This window comes from Fringilla coelebs, assembly GCF_963513975.1.
Source record: "Fringilla coelebs genome assembly, chromosome: 2".
Lineage (NCBI taxonomy): Eukaryota > Metazoa > Chordata > Aves > Passeriformes > Fringillidae > Fringilla > Fringilla coelebs.
In genome coordinates, this window is record NC_140029.1 from 16311868 (window position 1) to 16336767 (window position 24900).

At 39.4% G+C, this 24900-nt stretch overlaps 2 protein-coding genes across 2 annotated transcripts in view; both read left to right on the forward strand.

The window, feature by feature from the left end:
• ADGRG2 (adhesion G protein-coupled receptor G2) overlaps window positions 1–9886 on the forward strand; it is a gene marked incomplete at its 5' end in the record, with an annotated part of 48335 nt that extends 38449 nt beyond the window's left edge. The window contains 8 exons of the mRNA XM_084227074.1: window positions 2–105; window positions 714–838; window positions 1605–1873; window positions 2543–2642; window positions 2964–3238; window positions 4739–4840; window positions 5598–5750; window positions 8794–9886. Of these exons, the coding sequence (XP_084083200.1) occupies window positions 2–105; window positions 714–838; window positions 1605–1873; window positions 2543–2642; window positions 2964–3238; window positions 4739–4840; window positions 5598–5750; window positions 8794–8978 (1313 nt within the window). The 3' untranslated portion in view covers window positions 8979–9886. The remainder of the gene's footprint in view (window position 1; window positions 106–713; window positions 839–1604; window positions 1874–2542; window positions 2643–2963; window positions 3239–4738; window positions 4841–5597; window positions 5751–8793) is intronic.
• A 2467-nt stretch (window positions 9887–12353) lies between these two features.
• The window catches only part of PHKA2 (phosphorylase kinase regulatory subunit alpha 2), a 46167-nt gene continuing 33620 nt past the window's right edge, over window positions 12354–24900 (forward strand). Inside the window, exons 1-10 of the mRNA XM_084201483.1 lie at window positions 12354–12483; window positions 17652–17810; window positions 19141–19188; window positions 19680–19848; window positions 20703–20785; window positions 21390–21470; window positions 22501–22599; window positions 22917–23063; window positions 23289–23342; window positions 24084–24206. Coding sequence (XP_084057609.1) covers window positions 12406–12483; window positions 17652–17810; window positions 19141–19188; window positions 19680–19848; window positions 20703–20785; window positions 21390–21470; window positions 22501–22599; window positions 22917–23063; window positions 23289–23342; window positions 24084–24206 — 1041 coding nt within the window. The 5' untranslated portion in view covers window positions 12354–12405. The remainder of the gene's footprint in view (window positions 12484–17651; window positions 17811–19140; window positions 19189–19679; window positions 19849–20702; window positions 20786–21389; window positions 21471–22500; window positions 22600–22916; window positions 23064–23288; window positions 23343–24083; window positions 24207–24900) is intronic.

The following is a 24900-nucleotide window of genomic DNA, read 5'->3' on the forward strand; positions in this document are numbered from 1 at the left end:
GGTGGACATGGAGGCTGGTCATATGAAGGTTGCATAGTCAAAGAAAGTAGAGTAAATGAAACAGTCTGTTCATGCAACCATCTCACAAGTTTTGCAGTTTTGATGGTAATTATTTTTAAAATTATGCAATCTTACCCTTGTTCAGGAACACATTTAACCTTGAGTTGTCTTAAGCAAGTGAAAACCCAATAAGCCCATGCAACCTAATAAATAATACTCAGGTTCTATTCACTTTAGCGTTAGTACAGATAGCCATACAGTTAGGCACATGCTTAAAATCCTTGTTGAAGGGGAGTCCATGGGTTCCACTGGAGGAAAAAAAAAATTCTTTAAGTGCTGCAGTTTTTACATTTAGGCAGCTGCTTATACTCTAAATAAAATTTAGGAAATCAAATTTAGGAAGTCAAATTTAAAACAGGTTTTTAATCAAATGGGGTTTCACAATTAGGGTCATAGATTTATAAAATAATGTCTCAAGTTGGAACAGACCCATAAGGATCATGGAGTCCCAGCTCCCTGCTCTTTACAAGACTAGATTAGCTTTTATTTTCATCTAACCTTTTATAAGACTCATGATGAAAGGAATTGAGTTCTTTTTTCATTTATAAGTGTAGAGGGAAAGGTGCATTTTGATTATTTTTAGTGGGTTTTTTAAAAATATTTTTCCATTAAATAAATCTGTCCTCTGAAAATAACTTCTGTTTCTGTTTTAGGACTTGTATGGAAATACTCCTTTGAATCCCACACAAGAATTGGTACTGACTTTTATATCGTATATAGGCTGTGGCCTCTCTGCAATTTTTCTTTCGGTTACTCTTGTGACCTACATAGCTTTTGAGTAAGTACCGATTCAGCTGAGCTCCCATTATTATCCAGTTGTGATTGTTTGCAGTCTTCACTGAGAAATCCTTTTCAATAGTTATGGATTCTGTCTTCACAAATAAAGTACAGATTTGGCCAGTTCACCAGGAAGACGTTGATTAAGTCTTCAGAAATGTTAATCTGATCAACCAGTGAGTTATCATGAGACACTATGCAGCAAAAAGTGAAGAAGTAGTACTCTGAAGTATTTTATAATGGATTATTATAATAGAAGTGTGAAGGAATGTATTTAAGATACAAGACACAAAAAAAGCAGTACAGAATGTTAGCATTTTTAAAAGCATTTGTATTCTTCTTTATTCTCTCATTACTCTAAAACTCGGACTTGCCTCCGTCAAGGCTTTAGATGCCCAGTCAAAAGCTTGATCTAGTTTAGCAAAAAAGAACAGACACCTTTTGGGTTTGGGTAGCAATGTAACAGGAAGTCCAACATACAACGGAAAAAAAACCAACATGGTTCTAAGCACTTTGACTCCAAGATTGTTTGTATTTATGTAACCTTTTCTAAAAAATTTATATATACAGACTGCTAATTAGGAAGTGTGCTGTAAATTATTCTCTCCATTTATAAATGCAACACATGCAGCATTGAATGAATGAAAATGAAAATTTTTTTATCTTGGCATTTGGGAATGCCAAGGACTGCAAGAGAGGAAGTAAGCCAGGGATCGATGGACAGCTAATGTCATCTCATGAATTTTCTGTTTTATTTTTTTTTTTAGGAAAATCCGGAGAGACTACCCCTCCAAAATACTTATTCAGCTGTGTGCTGCATTACTTCTACTCAACTTAGTTTTTCTCCTTGACTCATGGATTGCACTGTATGATACACGAGGCCTATGCATTGCAGTTGCAGTATTTCTTCACTATTTCCTCTTGGTTTCCTTTACCTGGATGGGCCTGGAAGCTTTCCACATGTATCTGGCCCTTGTGAAGGTCTTTAACACCTATGTACGGAAATACATTCTTAAATTTTGTGTTGTTGGTTGGGGTATGTATTTTTTTCCTTTTTCATGCTAAATAGATAATTCCTCTTATCAAGTATTTCAGTGAATGTGATACAGGTCAGAAATTAAAATTAGGCAGTCATTAAATGTTGATATATGTTCCACCTTTCTGAGGCGTGAGGTCCTCCCAGCTGCAGAACTGAAGTTTCTGCAATTCAAAGTGATAATGACTTTTCCTTGTGCTTGTACAATAGAACCAATTTTGAATGTGCATGCTTCCATTATTTTGAGAATAAATTCCAGTAAGTATATGTTCTATTTCGGGGATAGCACTGTTGCTAACAAAAAGCAGCAAAACCAGATCTAACTGGATAGAGGATGAAGAGATTCTGGGCCTTATTTTTATCTCTTATTAACAAAAATCAGTTATCCTGTAAGAGATATTTTGAAGCAGTTTGAAGACTGATGGTATTTGTTGGATTATTCAGAAAGTTTTGGAGCTGGCTGTGAAGGACTCCTCTTGTTTCTTTGCAAGTTGTGCTCCTGAGCAGTTTGAATGCTGCAATTTTTCAGACAGCTAGTAGTCAGCAGAATTCAACAGCCAAATTTAAGAAACAATATGTAGATTTTGTAGCAAAATATAATAATTTCAAGTCCTCATAATACTGTCTCTGTTAGGATTTTTATGTATATGTTTTCTCATAATCTTTTAGGGTTACCAGCAATAGTTGTGTCCATTGTGTTGGCAGTATCACCGGATAATTATGGACTTATAACCACTGGAAAGGTTTCCATAAATGGACCTGATGAATTGTGAGTGAAAGGGAGGTGCTTTGGGGGAGATGAGAGACTGGGGAGTGGAGGGAGGTCCTACAAATTGCTTTTCTTTAAAGTAATGGGGGGGAAGGCAAGAAGGCAATAATAGTGCTTTGAAGTAGTATAACTCTACAGTATCTCATGTGTTTTAGGGTTATGGCATTTATGAAGGCTCATATCCTTTTGCCAAAAAAAAAAACAACTTCTTTTGTAAAAGGCAAAAATGGTTTGCATGCAAGAAACTACAAGTTTGTCTCATGTTTATTTCACTTAGTTTCTGTTTCTGATAATGGTTGACAGACTGCTCTTCTGTTCTAGCTGCTGGATTAAAAATAGAATTGTCTTCTATATTACTGCTGTGGGATATTTCTGCCTGATATTCCTGATCAATATCAGCATGTTCATCGTTGTGCTGATCCAGCTCTGTCGTATCAAAAAGAAGAAACAACTTGGTGCTCAAAGGAAAACCAGTATCCAAGACCTTAGGAGTGTTGCTGGCCTCACATTCTTGTTGGGAATTACTTGGGGGTTTGCTTTCTTCACAGTAAATGAGGTATTTACTTACCTCTTTACCATTTTCAACACTTTGCAAGGTAAGTGTTTCCTCCGCATAACAGCTCCCTGTCTATAATATAACAAACCAAACATTTTGAAACATCATTTTCTTGATTCAGCAATAAAAATTTAAATTTGATATATGCAGTAGCATGTTAATTATATTAGAGATGATGTGATACTGCTTTACAGTAACCTTAAGTTGCAGTTTTGTTATGATAAGGTATAGAAAAACTAGATACTATTTTTATAGCTACAGTATATTTATAAATATTGTCATTTTAAAAGTGTATGCAAACCAGATATCCCTGGAAGTAACTATGTTTCCACTATTAAACAGATGCATTTTGAATACTCAGTTACTTTTAAGTGTTCACATTATAATGCAGTTAATGTAGTGAAAACAGTATAGTTTCTTCAGTTCCCTAAGGCTTCTGGGGGAGGTTTGACATTCAGCAAAGGGTCATTGAGACAGGCAAGGCTGGAATATCTAAAAGTTAGTGACCTGACTCTTAAGCATGGCCTATATAGTACTTAAGAATGTATGAGAAGTAGATATGAAAACATAAAGTTTTGCAAAGGCGGGTGCTACTGGACATATCCAAAAGCAGAGTTGCCACACAGATTTTTATATAAACAGGAGGTGCTGTCCCCAGTGTCCTAAATATACCTGAATTGCCTTCTGAAGTTTGGATTCAAACTTCTGCTTAAATGGCACTTAGATGACTGACTGGATGGTTTCCCAGAGAGACTAAAGCAGTGAAAGTTGCTGTTCAGTGTATACATACACTGTCCCCTATTTGCTGTGTTGACTTACTATTATTAAGTATTCATTCTAAACCTAATACAACTGTTTCCCATTGCAGATTGGAAACTGTGCACAGATTGAGTGCCACTTTCCCTTAAAGGGGGGCAATTGTGATGAACTTTTAAGCAGGGGAAGTTGGATGCCACCCTGTGTCAGTTAGTAGCAAATGAGAAGTAGGTAAAGAGACTGTAATGTAGCACTGGTAGGAGATGGGATGGGCACCATCCCTTCTAGTAAATATTTGAAATTGTGGTAAAGGGATTACCATTTATTATTATTTAAGATATGAGTTATTTTCTTTGGATGAGTGCTCAAAATTTTGTAGCATTGGTGGTAACAGGTTAGCCACTAATAGAAGATGTAACAGTGTCACAGTCTGATAGCGTGGTATCACACCCTGTCTTTGACATTGCTTTGAATTCTTTTTCAAAAGCATTAAGCAAATTTCAAGATCAACAGATTTTTTCCCTTTTTATTTGATAAAAGGAAACTTTATACACTTCATGCATTTAGTTGTATTTGTTGTTTTTTCTTTTGTGTGTATGATTCCTCTAACCAATGTAAGGCAAAAGGGCTCTGCAACATTCAGAGTTGTAAACTTTTTCAGAAAACAAAGGTATCATTACTTTTTATTAGAAATTTAAAAGAAATGAAAGAAAACCAAAACATTGTTCATTAGGAAGTAGTAAAAGTGAATTTTGCAACAATCTTTTATGTTATTGCTTTGCAGGGTTCTTCATTTTCATCTTCTATTGTGTAACAAAGGAGAATGTCCGTAAACAGTGGAGAAGATATCTGTGTTGTGGGAAATTCAGGCTGGCTGAAAACTCTGGTAAATATTTTTTTTTTTTTAACTTCTGAATTCTTATATTTAGTGTTAAGTTCCTGGTATTTTGTAATAATTATAAAAAAAAAAAACCTGACCAAAAAAAAACCCCAAAAAAACCAATTGACCATGTTGCTGCAGTTGCATTTCTATTTTATTATCCAAGATACAGTAAACCTCCAAAATTATACTCTTTAAAGGTGGTAGCTGATGCAGCACTTGCATGTTTACATGCTGTTGCCTTAAGCTGCTAACTGCTAAGAGATGACCTCTTCCACTGCAGGGTAAAGGCATGTCTTTGCAGAAGACTTTTGGTCAGTTAGAAACGGTAAGATTTGTTCCAGCTTGTGGGTCAGCTGTAGTTTTACCAGTTATTTCCACAACACCAAAGTGAAGCATGGTTTAAACCAAAAAAGACATTAATTACTTTATGTTATTTTGTTACTCAGTAGTTGTCCTCTTGTAAAGCCATGTATTTTTATACACTTCCACTTAGAGAATCAACTGCACTTCAGTTATTTTTCTGATTTGGTCTGCAGTTGTAAAACTATGACAGTTGGCTGCTTGTATTTTAAAAAGGGACAAGAGAAAAGGAACTAGATTTAAATAATTTTAAACATCAAGACTTATTGAATTCTTACAATATAATTCTGTCTGGAATACTACCAGAAGTGTGTAAAGCCTTGGTTTATATCAATTCAGTTGCATTATTAACTATATTTTTATATAGTGCTTGTGTGAGTTGTATTATTTCCTATTTTAGACTGGAGTAGAACTGCTACAAATGGTTTAAAGAAGCAGACTGTAAATCAAGGAGTATCCAGTTCTTCCAACTCCTTACAATCAAACAGTAACTCCACTAACTCTACAACACTGCTAATGAATAATGATTATTCAGTCCATGCAAATGGAAATGGTAAGTATAATGCAAAATAGTATATCTTCAGAAGTAAAATTCTCCATCCTTCCTGTTCTAACATAGTACTGTCCTCTGCACTGCTGTCCTCTGCTCTTCCTGAGGAGTTGAAATGCAGGTGTAAGTAGCACTACACTCAATTTCACCTGCAATTTACTGTGGTTTATTTGTCTGTTGAGAAAGCTAGATATGAATCACCATTGAAAGTACTTATTAAAAAGTGACCTTTTTTCTGTGAACATAATCTAGTTCTTCGCACTCATGCAGGGCACTTGTCATGGTGCTGATTTGAGCTCTCAGTAAAGCCAAGAAATTTTCAAACAGAAAAATAGCTTACAAAATCTGTAATGGATAAAACCCTAAGTCAAGCAAAACTCAGAAGACAATACTCCTGTGTGCCTGAGGTATTTTTTCCAGCTGCTCAAAAGTTGAGGCTAAGTCATGTCATCAACTAGAATGTTTATTATGAAGTTGTTGAACATGCATAGAGAGGCTGTGTTGTCCTCATTCCTTGGCCTGTGCTGTCAGAAGACAGCACAAAACAAGATTATATCAGCAGATAACTTCTCAGCTCTACAGAGTAAAATAATTCTTATGTGGGTTAGAGGTTACTGTTCCTTTGAGTGTAACTCATACTGCTCATGCTGTTCCTTTGAGAGTAACTGCATATTGCAGAGAAATCACAATACTTGAGGGGATGGCATTTGGACATGCCCTGTGCAGCTTTTTAAATTGAGGTTGGTTTTTTTTTCCACATCCCTTTGTAAAAATCTCCCTGTTTGGATACCACATAATGCAATAATTAACATACTTTTTATCTAACAGATCAGTTGAGAACCAGCATCCAGTGACACTATCATTTGACACAAAGTAAGGCAATATTTTTAGGTAGAACTATTTCCTTTCAAAGAGAGAAATTTTCAGGTGCAAAAGCCTGCATGTCTTGTAGGGTTCTTTTTTCCCTGCTACGTTAATTGCTCTGATGAAAGAAGCCATCTCTCCCTGCAACATCTGACATGCTTATACCAAGCTACAAAAGCATTTTTACTGCTTTTCTCAACAGAAAGAAAGAGCAGAAATGTTCTATTGAGCTTGTTTGTTGTAGCAACCGAATGAATGAGCCTGTTGTGGCTTTCTGGAAAAAGTTTTGTTCTTTTGGGTATTTTGGAATGAGATACTAAATTGATGATCTAAACCATTGAGTGATGCCAATTCTGTTGGCTGTGCTCCAATTCTGTCCTACTATACTCACATAATCAGACCTTTCCAGTGTGTCTGTTTGTCCTGTGCCAAAAGCTTCTTAGACAAAAGCAGCTGAAAGAACTTTGATAAAAACTTGTTCCTGTGCACTTGCAAACATGGATGTCTCTGGTGACCCACCTAATTTCCTATTTTATTGTCTATTTTGAATGCTGTAAACCTCGTACCACATCCTCCATTCATATCAAGAGGGTGGTATGATACTTTGCCTGCGTAGTTTGACTAAATAATTCTTCTGGGTCCTTAGGACTTCATAAGAAGAGGCTAAACCTATAACTAAACTGGATAGCTCCCAGCAAAACTCTTGGAGGCAATTCCTTACACCTAATCTTCCAAACATGGGGCAATTGTATCTCAGAAGAGCTGGGCTAATGCCTCCAAAAGGTATCAGACTGCTGTTGATAGGAACATGGGACCTAATAATTTGCTGCACCTGATTGCTCTCCTCTCAAAGCTGGAACTTGAAAATAGCATTGCAACACTTCATTTTAAAAAGTGACTCCCAAAACCAAAAACACTCTAGAAATTAAGACCTATGTCATAAACATACATCCGTAAGCACTTTACGGTTTTAGCTTCACTACTTCTGCTGAAGTGCTATTCCACATTCAGGACTGAATGACTTACTGTGATAAGTTTGGGATGTCTGTATAGCCTGTGACTTTGCTTTCCTACTGGACTTCATCTTTTTATGGCATTCTAATATTTCCTTATTTTCAGTTTTTCTCTTGCAGATTTGCATGTTTCAGAAACTACAATTAGTTATCACATGGCTGAACCTGCAGATTTTCTAACTGAGGAACACAAACCACCTTTCTGAATTTGTTCACAGAAAAGCCCGGTTTTCTTCTCAGCTTTTGCCCTAATATTAGGGCACAGCTATTTTGAACACTCCTAAGATAAAAGAGTGTTAGGCAGTCAGGGGGTTAAGCAACAATCACAGTGTTAGCAAGTATGGTTATTTTCTATCATTTCAACCTTTTTCTTATTTTTTTCTTATTTGAATTAATGAACAAAGCTCTTCTTTTTGTCTTACCCTGTCTACATTTGTGCCTATTTAAGTGCTTGTTGGCTGTTTAAATTAATAACTAAATTTTTAAAAAGTCCAAACTGAAGTGTTTGCACAAATACTTAGGAAAAAAAAATCCAAATTCTCACTAAAAACATTTAGAATGTGATACATGGTGGCAGGAGATTTATCCAGTGAACTAAACGTTTGTGGAGTATTTCAGTAAAAGGCTTTATTCAGCAATGGTATTTGAGGTGTTCATTGTGGATTCACCTAAATGTGTAAGATTCTCTGCAGTCTAAGTGTGGTTTTGACCCATGATCAGACCTAGGCCTTATTCTAATTGCCCTTCAGAAGTAAATGCTGTAAGTTGAATTCCTTGTACTCTCACTTTCGTCTTTCACATGCATGACACACCTGAGATACCTTTAAAACTTAATTCATTAAAGCAAATAATTAAAATGAGGAGTATTTTGCATCTTGTGATTACTGTATCTAGTGATACTTATTCCAAGTCAAGTCTACATTTTGAGAATTGTGACCTTCATTGCTTAAAATATTGAATCCTTGTGCATAAATATATTAACATCTCTCATATATCAGGATTTCACACAGGAAAAGAAATTTATACAAAATACTTACCAAAAATGCACATTTTAAAATTGTTGCAGGGATAAAATGTGAGTGTATGAACTCCCTATAGTGACTAAAAAAATCATGGGAGGCTTGATTCTGAACCTTTCTGATAGGGAATGCACTTTTTTGTTTCAACAGGCCATCTTTCCAGTGAGAAGAATGGTGTTTGTTTCAGTGTACAGAATGGTGATGTGTGTCTCCATGACTTTTCAGGCAAACAACTTGTATTCCAAGACAAGGATGATACTGGCAGCCAAGAAAGCCAAATCTCGCTCAGAAGGACTTCAAAGAGAGGAAGCATAAGTTCTATGGAGAAAATGTGATTTCCTTTTAAACAGCACATTGTTTTACAGTGTGAAGTAGAGTTTTACTTTAGGAGTTTTACATAATGTGAGCAGACCAAGAACTGGTTTTATTTAATATATGGTACTGGACCTTCAAGGCAGCCATGCAATGGATTGACAAGGACAATTATTAAAAAAATAAAGAGAGAAAGAAAAGGAACCTACTATTTTGACAAGGTCTTGAATGTCAGATTATAGCTGGCACACTTCCATTTTTTTTCTTCATCAGAGTGGGGTTTTTTGAGGGTTTTTTTAACATTTAAACAAAAGTTTTATTTAGACTTTTTTCATTACAATTAAGTTTATCTGGATATAATGCTTAGTAGTACTGTATAAATGTAGAAAGTTACAACTTGTGCATACAAACAATGTTAACTTTAAAAATGTTAGCTACACTGTCTTCAACTTTTTGTATGTTTTACTAGCAAACTCTGCAGTGATGTACATAAGCAGAAAATACCTACCTTTAAGCATCTCAATGATACTTTTATATTTATTTCTTGTAATATAAATTTAAATATACCTATGTATAGAAAAATAATTGGTATTTTGTTTGTAACTTTTATTGTGAGTTTGCATTTTTCTTTAGTTAATTATCTTTAACATAGATTGCGACAAAACTTAGTTTGTCCAGTAAGTGGATCACTTACAGGGGTTGGAATATATTCACTAGATGCAGAACTGTAAATAACAGACACAATCGGTCTTGAACCTTTACTACCTTTTAGCACAGCATAGAGGGATATAAATTGGGTATAATTCAAGTATGAATGGAATATTAAATAAAGTATTCAGTAGGTTATTAAGTACAACTAAGTTGTGTTGGTGGCTTGAGTGAAGTCATCAGTTTTTACCATTGATTTCACCAGGGTCAGTATTTATATTGAGTGGTGAGACACTGCTGTTTTTCTTTTGCAATGATGGAAGTTGAGAAGTTTGGGGGGGGGGGAAGAGGAGGCAAGTTGAAGAAAAAATAGAAATAATAAATGACAGCTGCTATATTTAGTAGTTGAGAAATTGTTTGTTTCATTGCATGGCTGTTTTTTAAGGGGCAGCTCTTGAGCTATTCTAATGAGTATTTCTGCTTAAATTTTAGCTTGTGGTTGGCAAACCAAATGCTGAGGCGCTAGCTCAGTAATTGCTGAACCAAAATTGCTTTCTTGCCTTGTGATATTTACTGGGAAAAAAAGAATTTTGGCTCTTCATGTAAAACAGCTGAAAGTCCATACAACATTGTGAAGGTTCCTCCTGAACAGAAATTGGCCTAAGCCTGGTCTTACCTCTTCTTCCTCACACACATGTGCAGCTATGGCCACTGCTTTTTCAATTTGCATTCTTGGGCAAAAGTTGGATGCTCCCAAAGCAAACTAGAACAAACTGGTGCCAGACTGCAGAGTACCAGGCCCTGTAAAGAGGGCTGCATGAAGCAGGTGCATGCTGTGATGGGGAGCAAGGGCTTTGTTTTCCCAGTGGGGAGGGCTCAGTTGGTTGCCCTGAAAACACACTCCTCAATAAAAAGCATGAGTTACATGCCTCTTATCTGGGGCTCTGTTGGAGTTAGCAATTGAACCCCTTCAGTGCTCAAACCCCGTTGGGGTTCTGTGGGCAGCACATCGGTTCTTTCAGTTCTTTCAGTCACTTACATCCAGAATTACTCTGACTATGCTTTTAAGGTGAGAATTTAAAGTGTTTGTTGTCTTTATCCACAGGGTTTTAGCTGCATGTTGGTAAAAGCTCATCCTGGAATGCTAGTAGCTGGAATACATTTTTGTGAATGCTTTGACTATTTGGCTAATTGCCTTTGCAGTGTTTCTTGTAAATTTATTTAATGTTCTTATATTTATATTTTCAACTGTAAAAAAGTAATAAAATTGCAGCAAGTACAACACAAAATATATAAACTTTGTCTTTTAGATAAATGTGTCATTAATACTGGGCTGCGTTACAATTCTTCGGATTACAGGATCAACAGTATGCCACCTCTTGAGGGATAAAGCTGACCCAGCTTTGCATTTATTTTCTTCACCTTGCATGGTTCTGACAGATCTGGATTTTAGCAGAGAAAACCCTGACATAAATTAGTCCAGTCAATGCCTGTCCTCAAGACTGCTGAAGCTCTGCCAAAGGAATGGTGTAAGCAAAAGCATATAGCTGAGTTTAGCTTCAGTAATTAAATTCCCTATGAATACACAAATTCCACTGACCTGCTCGGAGTCTTCTTGTTGTTTTTATTTTTACACACTAAAATATGTTAGGATTCTTGAAAAAATTTTTATTTTATATATTTCTAGGGGAGAGGAGTCCTTTCTGACTTTGCCACTTAATAGCACGCTCATATTGTAGTAAAAATTTGCACTTGCAACAGCATAATATTTTAGATCATCCTCAAACTAGCTGAAAACGTGTTTTTACACTTGGTGTTACAGTATCCGTTTAGTACTTGGTCTCTTGGACTTTGTTTAGTCAAGACACCCAGAGCTCGGGAAAAGCTGCAACACCCACCCAGAGCACCAAGTAAAATTCTGTGCATTAGTTTGTGGCTGCAAGGCTAACTCGGGGGATCTGTAAGGAGGTTTTAAGCTTAGTCAAAGATAAAAAGCAACCTGCCGTGTACAGCTGGCACCACCCTGCTCAGCAAACTTGGTGCGTGAGTGCAGTCTCTCTAAAAGGCGGTGATGTCCTGGAAGGGGGAGGCTGGCGCGGAGCTCAGGGGAGCAGTGAGCTGGTCCGTGTGTCGGCACGGCGCAGGTTTCACCGCACGGCTCTGGCAGACGGAGATGATGAACCTCCGAGCTCTGTGCTCTGTTCTGCTGTGCAGAACCTACAGAGGTGTGGTCCGACCGCCACCGAAGGAACGAACGCGGCTGTGAACGCGGCTTTCTCAACCGCGACTGTCGGCTACAGGCAATGAAGGAAGAACAACAAGGAAAAGTCATAATAGTAACTCTGTTAATGCTACAATTTCACTTAAAAAAAAAAAAGACAACGGGAAAAAAATTGTTTCCGAATTTTGAGTGAATACCACACATTCAGCTACTCGGCTACATCTGTTCCGTGCTTTCATTCGATCAGATCTCAAAACGGTGAGGTTTTTTAAGGGCTGGGGCAAAGAAAAGCTTCCAAAAAGTATTGTGGTATTCTCAGCTTTATTTTACGAACTTACGAAAAGGTTCTATAAAACCGACACTATTTATTACAAACGCAGCCGGGCTTTTGTCACGCCAGGCGGCCCCTCCTCCGCTCGGTCCTTGTGCAGGACGGTCCCCGTGTCCCCGCGGCGCCTGAGGGCGGAGGCCGCCGCCGCCCCGCCCCGCTCCGCCGTGAGGGCGGGGAGAGGCCGCCGCCATCTCCGGGTACCGCCGCCCCGAGCGCGGCCGGGCCGGGCAGCCGGGCCCGCCGTGGGGCCATGAGGAGCCGCAGCAACTCGGGGGTGCGCCTGGACGGCTACGCCCGCCTGGTCCAGCGGACCATCCTCTGCCACCAGGTGAGGAGCAGCCGCCGCCCCGGCACGCCTGCTCGGGGCTGGGGCCGCCGGGCGCGGTGGGGCCGTGCCGGGGGCGTGGGGCGGCTGCCGGGGCCGGGGGCTGCGGGAGGGACACGAACATCCCTGCTCCGGCCGGCGCACGGCCTCCTGTCCGCTTGTCCCGCCCCCGCCTGCGGAACAGCGCGAGGAATGCTGAGGCGGTGCGGATCCTGGGGGGGGGCTTGTGTAAATGCACCTTAGAAATCGTGTGGAAAACAGCGCATCTGAGCTTGTAAATATTGATAGTATTGTGTATACAATGTGTTCATGGCCGTATGATACACACCTAGCCGTTGTGCACACTGTATTTAGATAGATAGATAGATAGATAGATAGATAGATAGATAGATAGATAGATAGATACACACTACATACTAGTATGTGTGTGTATGTGTATATGTATATATGTGTGTATATATACGCACACATGGTAACAGCAGCATTCCGCCCCGGTGACATAAGAGCTCGGAGCAGGACTTTGTGCCGTGCCTGTCAGCACCGCGCGGTGCGGGTCCCTGTGTGCTCCCCCAGCACGTGTGTGCGGCGGGGCACGTCCCAGAGCTTCCAGTCTGTTCTCCCGCTGCCCGCTCTGCTGAGGCTCTGGAGTCAGGCGGGGCTCCCTGCGCAGGCGAGCAGCGAAAGAACGAAAATAGCGGGGGTGGTTCCGGGAGGTTGTTGTGCACCTTGTGTTTTTTGGTCAGCACAGTCCTCTCTGCTTAGTGTGCTTGCTTTACTCAGGTGGGCACTGAGGAGTCAGAAGGTGTTCAGCAGTGTCATGCTTTTGTTGAAACAGTCCAGTATATAAAGATGAGCAGCAGGGTTTTCTGCACAGATCGGTTACCAAATATGTTTTGTTGATGAGAGTTGCAAGAAACTGGTAAGCAGTGAAAGAAGAGGCTGGGCCCCAAATGTGCTTTGGTCAGTAAGATTTTTGTCACTGGCCATTGTTTTGAGCACAGGATCCAAACACCTGTGAATTGGTGTTTGTGTAGTAATTATTGTAGACTCAGTAGAAAAAAATGCAAGAACTCGTATATGTGGCATGAGAAAATTCTTTTTAACTCTTCCTGTTCTGAGGTGCTGGAGAAGCTTTTAGTTGTATTCCCATCTCTTCCTGTTGTCAGCAAGATGACCTTGGGCAAGTCCCTTTGGCTTCCAGTGCCTGCTTTGATTTCCTTGTTTATAAGATGAAGATGCTGATGACAGCTTCCATTAGGGGAGACATGGAGCCTCTGAGATTCAGAGCTCAAACATGCCCCATGAAAGCCTCGGTGATATTAATATTTAACAATTGTAAAAAGGGTGAGTAAATGGTAATACAGGGGTTCATACTGGTGACGAAAAATTTTGTAATTGCTATTTAAAGCAATAGGATGAATGTTCATGACTGTGCCTTTTCCACTAAGGGCTCAGTGTCTGGGAGAATTCAGAGGCGGGGAGAGGAGATAAGTTTTCTTCTTTGTGTGGAAAGCAATTCACAGGCTAGCAGCAAGGCAGAGGATCAGTGGGATCTCAAGACGACCCAGAGAAATGCTCAAGGCACATTTCTAGATTTTTAAAATATATTTATTTATAGTCTTTCTGTTTTTTTCACTGCAATAGTTTGAAAATGTTGTGTTCAACCAAGTGAAGAGATGGAGTGCTTGGGCAAGTTAGGAAAGTTGTCTTTGAGACACATGCAGCTGTGTCTTTTTTGGGAACAGAAAGTCTGTGGCTGGATGGGCTTGGATGCTGCTGCTTGACTGCTGCTGGTACCTTCTTAGTGCCTCCCAGGAAGAAGCCAGGAGCCAGGGAAGTGAGTTTTAGCCAAGGAGCAGCCTGGCAGAAGAACCAGAAGGTGTTTGAAATGCTTCTGAGGTGCCGCTGCTCAGCAGGGCTTATGCGTGACTGTGACCCTGCACCTGACATGCACAGCTGAGGGAGTGCAGCCTTGGCACATCAGCTGCTGTGCTCTGACAGGGGGCAGTGACACGCTCACCTCTGTGGGGTGCAGCAAGGGCAGCACAGAGCGTGCACAAATATTGGGCTTTGATCAGGTGTTTAATACACCAGAAGCTAGGTTTTTCAGTAGCAGCAATTGATCTTGTGCTCATTCCAATCACTCTAGATCAATGTGATTTTAGAGGCAATTTTTAATGCAGGATATTTATGCTACCAGGCAGATGTGTTCAAAGAACAGGTTCAACTTAACCTGTTCAGGGCTGACAGTTTTCTCTGTGGCATCTTGCAGGATCAGGTCAGTAGGTTTCTTTTCCTGTTCTGCAGATGTTGCATTGTCCTTGTCAATCCCTGTAGCATACACAGTGATAGTTACCATCCTGTTAAAGGTTATGAAAGGAGGATAAGACCAGACTACTGGCTCCTGTCTGTGGGGGGTCTGCCATCTGTTGCATGTACCCCAAGGGACAGGGGTCAGAGGCATGCTTTGGTGCTGAAGCAGAGCAGCCATTGAAAAGCACCACTAGAAAGATGTTCGTCTGCTTATTACATCTGTTAAATTGAATGACGTAAGAAAAAAAGTGTGACTCTTAAGATTAGGAAATAGTAAAACTTAACATCTATATACATTCTAAGTATTGCTATGGTACTATAAGTGAAAAGCATATGGACCTGATAAGGAAAGCTCATACCTTTATGGGTAACCCCAGCTGTGTTATGGAATCACATTGGAAGGGACTCACAAGATTCATCTAGTCCAGCTCCTGGTCCTGCACAGGACCATCCCCAAGACTCACTCACATCATGTTACATCTGGTTTCACTAGCAAATCTACAAGCTTTTCTAGAGCTACCTCAGTTTTCACCTCACAGATCAATGAGACAGTCTGTTTAATTTGCATCTTTCAGGAAGATGCTAAATTATTTGCTTTGCTGCTCTTGTTACAACCCCACTGGTTTTGTGCCTGTCCTGCTGAAGTTATTATTGACACTTGCTGCCCTGTAGGAACTGGTATGTTTTTTGTTTGGGTTGTTGGGGGGACTTTTTCTCTCCAGATTGATGGATAGATTTAAAAATAGGTTTGGGCATGATACAACAGTTTAAAGTCTTAGTCCAGTAATCAGCTTTCTGTTGCAGTGCTCTCACCTGGCAGCCCATGGTGCTGATAAAATTCTTCACTCGGTGGATCTTCTGAGCAGTGTGATTTGCAGGATGAGACCTGCTAGTCTGATTAACCATCACTGCGTAGATGGAATGCTTGAAGTACTAGCTAAGCTAAAATCCTTTTGACATCAGGGGGATTAAGTGCATTCAATGTTCCTGTGGGTTCTTTAGCACCTTGTAAACATTGTAGTTTTCATATGGTGTTAGCAGATAACAGAAGAAAGTAATTGTGTTTTTTAAGAGAAAACACTTCTAAAAAAGCTGAAACAAAGCCACTTAAAATATTAATTTGTGTATTAAATTGTTCTGCTAACATTTTGAATGTGCATGAGGAAAGACATTAATGTGTTGTCAGTTCATGAGAGCCAGCCCCAGTGCACCCCAAAAGCAGGGACCAACTTGTAGAGGAGTCAAAGGTGGTAAAATGGTGATAGCTACCCATGGATGTGTTTAATACAACCTCTTGAGCTAGACAAGTCCCTCCATGGGAGCTGAATAGTCTTTTAAAGTCTTGGATGGGCCATTTCTCTGGGATTCCATTTTGGTACACAGAGACATTTTTATTTTTCAACTGGCAGCCAGCTAGCATGGAGAGCAGGGGAAAATAAACCAAAATGAGCATATCTCAGACAGCAGAGTGATCTCTGTCAAGGCAGGGCTGCAGGTGAGTAGACATTTGCTGTCCTGCATTGGAGGGAGGGAAATAAAGTGTCCTCTAGGAATGTTGGGAGTATGTGATCTGCCTTTTGAGACCCTGGGTTTTGTCATGTGGGCACAGTGCTGAACTGGGACTTCTGTTACTCCTTGTTTGGCTTTTCAAGATCAAAGAGAAGTTTTTTAAGTTGTTTGCATTCATATATGCTACTTTCGCCATCAGACAGGTCAGTAGGGGTCCTTCAGCTGTCACTTGGTTTGTGAAGACCTTGCTGAGGCAGGGCTGTTGCAGTAGAACTTCATTTCTACTCTGAGGGAGTCACTAAGCATTGCTGTATGAAACCATAACAATCGGGCTGACTGTGCCAGGTCATGTCTGTCAGGCTGTCACCCATGTGCTGCTCACATGCAGAGACCAGGAAATTGTAACTAAATCCGCTCCCCCTCAAACCAGCTTTTTAAAAAACAATGAGTTGAGTGAATCAGTGTATGGGACAAATGAAAAATTGGTGGATGTATCCTTTTAAATTTTACTTTTGTGAAAGTAGTCTTTTGTAATCTTTACCCCTTGTCACACCAGCCTTACCAACTGGTTTTCATTTACTGAAATTTTCTGTAAAGGCTTGATTTGATTGAAAGTTCTATTGACCTTTTGCCTTTGTCCAATTTTTTTTTTATTCAAGAATGTACAGTCAAGAAATTAAAAAATTAAGGATAGTGAAGTGATGGGAATTAATGATGCAATGAAAAATTTATTGGAGCATTTGGGATGCTCTGCTTTTCAGACAGTGCTGCTTTTCAATACTTTCACATTTTTTTCCTGTACATTTTCCAAAGAAGGATATAAAAAAGGTTTTACATTCTTATAGCTGTCATAAACCCAGTGGGCAGATGTATAGAAATACTTTTTTAATCTCCTAGAAGATCACTAGTGTTTTTTTTACTTTGTAAAGATTATGTCACAGACCAGTTACATAGAGGAGCATATATCCCACACTCAATTTCTGGCGTTAACTCAGTACCTTCTTTTCCTCATAAGTATGTAAAATTTAAATTTCCATTTCCTTGATGTATTCTGAATTTCACTTAGTGACTTAGCTACTAATCCTGAGTGGATGAAGATGCCCAGCTGGATGCTGTAAACTTTATAACCTGAAGTGTTCAAATTAATTTTGCATTTCACTTGTGTGAGTTTGGGAAAGAAGGATGGGATCTCACTTCTGTTGAGAAATCACGAGCGGCCGCAGTGTGCACTTAGCATGAAATCATCTTTAGTTTGTTACCCTTTCATACAGAAAGAAGTGATGCTTCATAGCAGATGGGACTTGAGGTGATAATGTTTGTGTGTTCTTTATTCCTTCTGCCGTGGTTAGAACCCAGTGACGGGGCTGCTTTCAGCCGGGGCCGACCATAAGGATGCCTGGGTACGGGACAACATCTACAGCATCCTGGCCGTGTGGGGGCTGGGGATGGCGTATCGGAAGAACGCGGACCGGGATGAGGATAAAGCCAAAGCCTATGAGCTTGAGCAGGTGCGTCAAGGCTCAGCATAAACCGGTTCCACTGTTTGGGTTTTCTTACTGTTGTGTTTTTGGAGAGTGCATTCGCACTGCTGCTGTGTCTGGAATCTGGCGGGGTTTTCCCAGCTTGGAGTACGTGTTCCAAAGACAGCAACATCCATGCAGTGTGTGGTGTGCAGTATCCCTGGCAACTTTCTGGCAAGGAGGATTTGAAGAACTGGATGGCAGAGAGGCTAACATGTGAATTTGACTACGAACAAAACAAAAATATGTAGAAGTGAAACTTCTGTGGGTTGGCTGATTGTTGAAAATTAGGCTTCTGAAAGGTTTTGTGCCCCAATTTACAAGGCTCTCTCTGATTAAACCTTGAGGTCCTTTATGTGATGTGTTATGGTGCAGAAAATCAGGCCTAGGCTGCTTGGATCTTGCAGCAATTTATCTGCTACACCATTCTTCCCCATAACGAGAAGCATGCTATTTAAAGTAGAAGTCTTTGGAATGTGCACAGAGGTTGTACATGGTGTGTAGGCATGTTTGATCATAGCAGAGGAGGTATCAATCTCTAGACTGATGAGATCTGTGCTGGAGAATTGGAAGGGGACATAACTCACACAGTTAAATACTAAAACCTGCACCTGGGAATGTGAGTATCAGAAATGAGAATGTAAACAGATGTGGGTTAAATGTGAAGTGAGGGACTGTTGGTGTCCTGCTGTTGTTTTGGAGTCACTGGGTAAATTTTTTGCTGGTATGTCCTACTTGAACCAGGGAGGTCCATGGTGACACAATAACCTTGACTCAGTTTGCATGATCATATTTTGAGGCTATATTTTTGGGGTGAAAAGGTAGGGTTAATTATTTAATGCACAGTCTTGCACTTCTCTACATTCACACTTATGGCCCTTTCTCTATGAGTCACTTGATTTTTGCTGTGCTGTATAAAGAGTGGAAGAAACTCTGCAGGTTTTGCAGCCATGTCAATGTCTTGGCATCACCTACCAGTGTTCCCTAGATCTGTCATTCAAAAAAGTTATTGTTAGTATTAATATTCTTACAAGAGATAGCATTTTTCTTACTTCCTTTAGCTAGATAGAAGGACTATGGAGAGTTGTTCCACTGTTTACAAAGGACCTTTGGGAAAAGACTTCTAGATAGGGATGAAGGAATGAAATCTGATCAGTGTATTTAAAAAAAAAAAAGCATGCAAAACATTTTTGGCAAATACACATTCTTTTTTACTTTGGCAGGACATTAGTAGAGGGTGTGAACTTTGCCACTTTTGAATGTTGTTTGTAAGAGCTGATGAGGCTGAAAGTGTCACTGGTCTGTTTTGTTCCTGCAGAATGTTGTGAAGCTGATGCGGGGACTCTTGCAGTGCATGATGAGACAGGTAATGCCATTGGATTGAGTTGAATTAGTAGATGTTGTATTTATAAAGCATTTCATTGAGGTGTGTAGTTCTTGTGTCTTCTGTGGAGCGAGTTATTTTGTGTGTGTGCCGATGGTGGTGTGGGGAGTCTTCTTAAAACTCTTGAGCAAAACACTGACCTTGCTTCTACTTGTCCAAGTAATGTTTTGAGACTGTGCTTGTAGCAAGTCAGAGTTTTGCCTTTGCAAACTGATTTTCACCAAGATGGATGCCTGTAGTTTAGATTTGAACTCAACAAGGTGATTTAATTGTATTCTTTCCTGTAGAGATGTGGATTTAATTGGAGTCTAAAGTCAGAGTTGTGTTTAAGCCCTCTGATCAATCAAAAGTGAGTGTGGTAACAGGATTAAGACCTCAAGATTCTCCTCACCTAAGAAAAGCTGTTAATTTTGAAATAGTTTGGAGAATTTCTTCCAAAATGTTTCAGATTTGAGATTTGTGGTGTTTTTTAGGTAGATAAGGTAGAGAAGTTCAAACGCACTCAGAGTACCAAAGACTGCCTCCATGCCAAGTATAACTCTGCAACTTGTGCCACGGTGGTTGGGGACGACCAGTGGGGGCATTTACAAGTAGATGCAACTTCCCTCTACCTGCTTTTCTTGGCACAGATGACTGCATCAGGTAAACAGAAGATATTTTTGCCTTTTTTTGCAGCCTTTTCTATTCCAGCTTTTATTTTAAAAGGAAAGAAATAGTAGTAACCAGCTTCAAAGGTCATTACATAATTATTATTCAGAATCAAGTCATGTTTCTGTGGAAAAGAGATATGCCTTATGTGGAATTTCATGTATATAGTAATTGGCAGTGTCTATGCCCTTAATCAAGGCATCAAATACATGAGATATTTAGAATCATGTCAGAGCTCTAAGTCTCATGTTTAAAGACTTGGTAGATGGACAACCATATTTTTTCAGAAAGTGGCAATATCAAATTAGGTGCACTTGTGCCATCAGTGTTTCTTCTCTTACTGGTGCTGTTTTGTCTTATATTCTTCTTAATCATACCCCTCCTGTAAGGATAAGGATTTGTTTCCTTACATCTTTTTCTGTCCTTGAAGCCCCTTGCAGTTGATCCCTGCAGAGCAGGCACCTGGTTGTCTTGAAGGTTCCTAGGTAGACCACTGAGCAGGCAGAGGGCTGGGGAGCTGCAGGAACTGGTATGCACTGTTCTGGAGAGCCAGAGCTGGCTCAGGTGCCTCTGCTTTTTATGGTCTGAGTATCACTCTCAGAGTTTTGGTTGGTCTTTGGTTGGTTTTTGGTTGGTCTTTGAAACAGTCTGTATTGGTGGGGTTTGAAGTATTTTGTTAGTATCAAGTATTGAGGCTTGCTGCCTGACCTTTGGAAATCAGTATGAGTTTTTCCTTTGATTCAGTGGGCAGGGGTTGGTAGCAAACAAACAAAATAAGGAAACTCACTGGAGACTAGCTATTGCAGTTCTGATACAATATAATTATTCTCTTTCCTTCTTTTGATCAGGGCTACGTATTATCTTCACCCTTGATGAAGTTACCTTTATCCAGAATCTTGTTTTTTACATAGAAGCTGCCTACAAAGTTGCTGTAAGTAGTTATTTATATGTAAATTATCTGAACCCTGCTCAAGTGTGGGTGGAAAATTATTTATTGCTGGAGAAGTAAAATAGGGACTTGTTTTTATCACAAGAAGATATCAGAACCTGTCAGTACTTTACAGTGCAAGCAGCATCTTTAGAGATGTTGGGAGGGCTGTGGAGGATTTACTGCTGCGTGGGTGAGGTATACTTGCTCTATCGTAATAATAGGGGCTTTTATTGATAATTAGTAATATTTCCTGATCTCAATGGTAAGTCTTGTGGGCCTTTCTAGAAAAGGCAGGTTGTTAGCAAACCATGTTGAAGGGACATAGGGAGAAGCATGCAGAGGAGGGATAAAGGGCTTTGTGTGTTCTGTGAAGGTAGTGATTTGTGACTGGACACATGATCCTGCTGGGGTGTATTTTTATGTGCTTCTTTTCAAACATGAGGAGGGTCTCTTTGGAGACTTGGAGCCCCTTTTTCTTTCTTTTTTTTTTTTTTAAGGGAAATAATAAACTAATTTAATGTAGGGGTGGGGATTTGTTGTGGGACAGGGGCAAAACATTGCTTTTGTATATAATCATGCCATTTTTTCCTTGATATTGTTGCAGGATTATGGAATTTGGGAACGTGGTGATAAGACAAACCAAGGAATCCCTGAACTAAACGCAAGCTCCGTAGGAATGGCCAAAGTGAGAATGTCTCCCTGACACCTCCTTCATGGCTGCTGTGTTATGCTCAAGGGCTCTGACAAACCTGATGGCTTCCTTTGTATGGTCTTCTTGGCCACTGCAATAGTTAGCTGATTGTATAAGAACTTTTGTTTAGGTGTGAGTATTTTTTAGTGCAAAATTTTTGAGATAATGGCTCTCATTGAAGGACCTCAACACAGTTGTTCCAGGGATTGCAAGAAGGGTACCAGATTAATTGAACCATGAATCTGACAGATTCAGTGAGATGCAATCTTATAGAGTGGCCTCTTGTTTTCTTTCCCTCCTCCTTAATTCTTCAGCCTTAGTGTCATATGTATTGTCATGATAAGACCAAGTCAAATGTAAATTAAAAAAAACAGCAGAATATCAGTTTAAGAAATTTTCTGCAAGTAGTTTAAAGAGAAAAATAAATGAAGATATACTTAAAAGAAAGTGGATGTTTCTGGTTCCCTCATAGAACAAGGTCACAGAGATACTAAATGTAGCTCAGAAGGCCATAAATGTAAATGTGTAATTGACAACTACCTCATTACATGGTGTCTGAGGGACAGACAGAAGACAAACATCATTAAGGTTAAAGGTGTATTTGCCTTTCAGCAGGATTTGGTAGATTTTGTGTGCAATGCAAGAGGGAGAGACTGCTGGTCTTGCCCCATACTGATACAGGAGGCTATTTTGAAATATAGGGCAGGACAAGCATTTTTTTTTAAGTACGTCAGTGTTTAGATGATATCTCTCTGGAAACCCAGCTCCCATTTTTTTTTGCATTGCCTTTAAATTATAGGAAAGATCACCAGTACATCAGTCCTCTGTCCTGCTAGTTGAAAACCAGAAATACTTACTTTTCCTAAAATATTGCCAAGCTTCCCTTTAAAGATGAAAAAAGTGTCAGTGGGCTAAACTGCTGTCTTATGTAATTTCTTTCAGAGATTAAATACAGGTGCTAGAGTACACACTTGGTTTAAAAGGTATTTATTGATTTTGAGTTGTGGTTTGGCTTTCTTTGAAGGCTGCTTTGGAAGCAATTGATGAACTAGATCTTTTTGGAGCTCACGGAGGACACAAATCAGTGATTCATGTTCTTCCTGATGAAGTGGAACACTGTCAGGTAAAAATTAGTCTGCTCTTTGCTTTACTAGGGGAAAACCTAAACACCCTCTCCCCTTTGTTTTTAAATGAAATGTGGATTACCTAAGTCAAGAATGTAAAATAATAAGGATGGCTGCAGGCTATGCTGCTCATCCTCTTTCTGGTAGATCATGTGAAACTGAATAGGGTGAAGCGTTCTCATTCTAACTCATCTAAAAATAACTGTGCAGACTTCTCTGTCAGTTTGGAAATAGTGTAGTCTCATTTGCATTTGCCATAGTTTTTGAAGTAGGCAAATTGTTTTACATCCCTCTCTCCTTTTCTTGTTTTGCTCAGTCTATTTTGTACTCCATGTTGCCAAGGGCATCCACGTCAAAGGAGATAGATGCTGGCCTTCTGTCTATTATTTCTTACCCAGCTTTTGCAGTGGAGGATGTAAACCTTGTGAATGTAACCAAGAGTGAAATCATATCCAAATTGCAGGTAAGGATTTACTTTACTTTTGTTTTCCAAAGAGAGAAACAGAACCTCTTGCTAAACCAAAAATCCTAATTAAACAAGGGTTGCCAGGTTGGTTCATCTGTGCATGAAGAGAGGGAGGAAGATCCCTAAGAGACCCATAAAACTCAGCACACACCTTTATGCTGATATTAGTCTGTGAGGAGGAAGTGTATGGGAAATTTTCTACAATGTTGTCTGTTTTTACAGGGCCGCTATGGCTGCTGTCGCTTTCTCCGAGATGGTTACAAAACACCCAGAGAGGTACTTTTGATGTATATTTATGATGTATGTTTTCAGTAAGCACATGGGAAGAATTTTATCTCTTCTTTACAGACATTTTTTTTTAAATTTATTTTTATTTTATTTTATTTTATTTTATTTTATTTTATTTTTATATTTTATTTTATTTTTATATTTTATTTTATTTTTTTATTTTATTTTATTTTTATATTTTATTTTATTTTTATATTTTATTTTATTTTATTTTTATATTTTATTTTATTTTATTTTATATTTTATTTTATTTACATGAAGGGGTGAAGATCACCATCACTGCTAAGACATCTTAGTGGATTTGGGGGTAATCCAGGTATCCACCCTGGAAAGGACACATATTTGAGGGAGGCTAAGGGTTTAAAAAACAGTTATTAAGGACAGAATTTAATTCATAATTCTGTAAAAAATTAACCCTTAGATATGCTTATGGTGTCTGATGAAGTGGTATCTGTGAAACATCCCAAAATATCTTTGAACTGAGGCAGAGCCTCAATCATTTGGGAGACACTTAGATCCTGAGACTAGGAAGGATGGATTTGTCTAGAGAACCATTAAATGAGTTTGAGAGTGAATGTGACAAAGAAGTCAAGAGACTGCATGGAAGCTCTTTCTGGTGGGTTTATTCGTTTCTATGTTATAATTTGTATAAAATTGGCTGCCATCATGATTGGAATATAAGTGACTAATTTTGCACTATGGTTAAATGAGTGTGGTTGAATTTTTTAGGATCCAAGCAGGCTGCACTATGATCCTGCTGAGCTCAAGCTCTTTGAGAATATTGAATGTGAGTGGCCAGTATTCTGGACCTACTTCCTAATTGATGGAATATTTAATGACGACAAAATCCAGGTGAGGATTGCTTTTAAATTGCAAAACCATTTATCCACAGTATTTTGTAACTTTGTTCCATGTTTGTTTTGGGTATTATTTAGATACACCATTAGCAGAGTGGAATAGTCTTCAGCGAGTTTCACCTTCCTGGGGAGTTCATGGGGACGTGGTAGAGGCAGCAGGGTTGTGCACACTGGGGCCTGGTTGCCCTCTCCCTACCAGGGGGAATGCCTCTGTTAGCTGGGGTGGTAAAACTGGGCTAAACAGAGTTTATTTGCCTGGTTTTGTCTTATCACCAACCTTGGTGCCCCTTTCACATTTACTTTAGGATGAGGCAAGCTTCTTTTTCCTTAACCTCTCTGGCTTGGCTGCTGGGACCAAGATATGTAGTACTTTCAGTCTTTTTGTACATTCAGAGAGATTTGGGATTAGTTTATGTGGGGCAATTTCATTTTCACTAGTTCCCTAAGTCACTTCATGCCATTACTGTGCCAGACATCCAGTGTTCAGTAGAACTAAACTGATTGTAGCCCTCCAAAGGTTATGGTGGCACCTGGGGAGTACTGGTGATTTAAAGAGCAGCAAGTAACCAGGACATTCATACCAGAACTTCTGCAGATTGGTAGCTTGAAAGAAATTTAAAATTTATGTGATTTAAAATTGCGTGGTATGCAGAGGGATAGGAAATTGCTGAGCTCCTTTAAAAATTGAA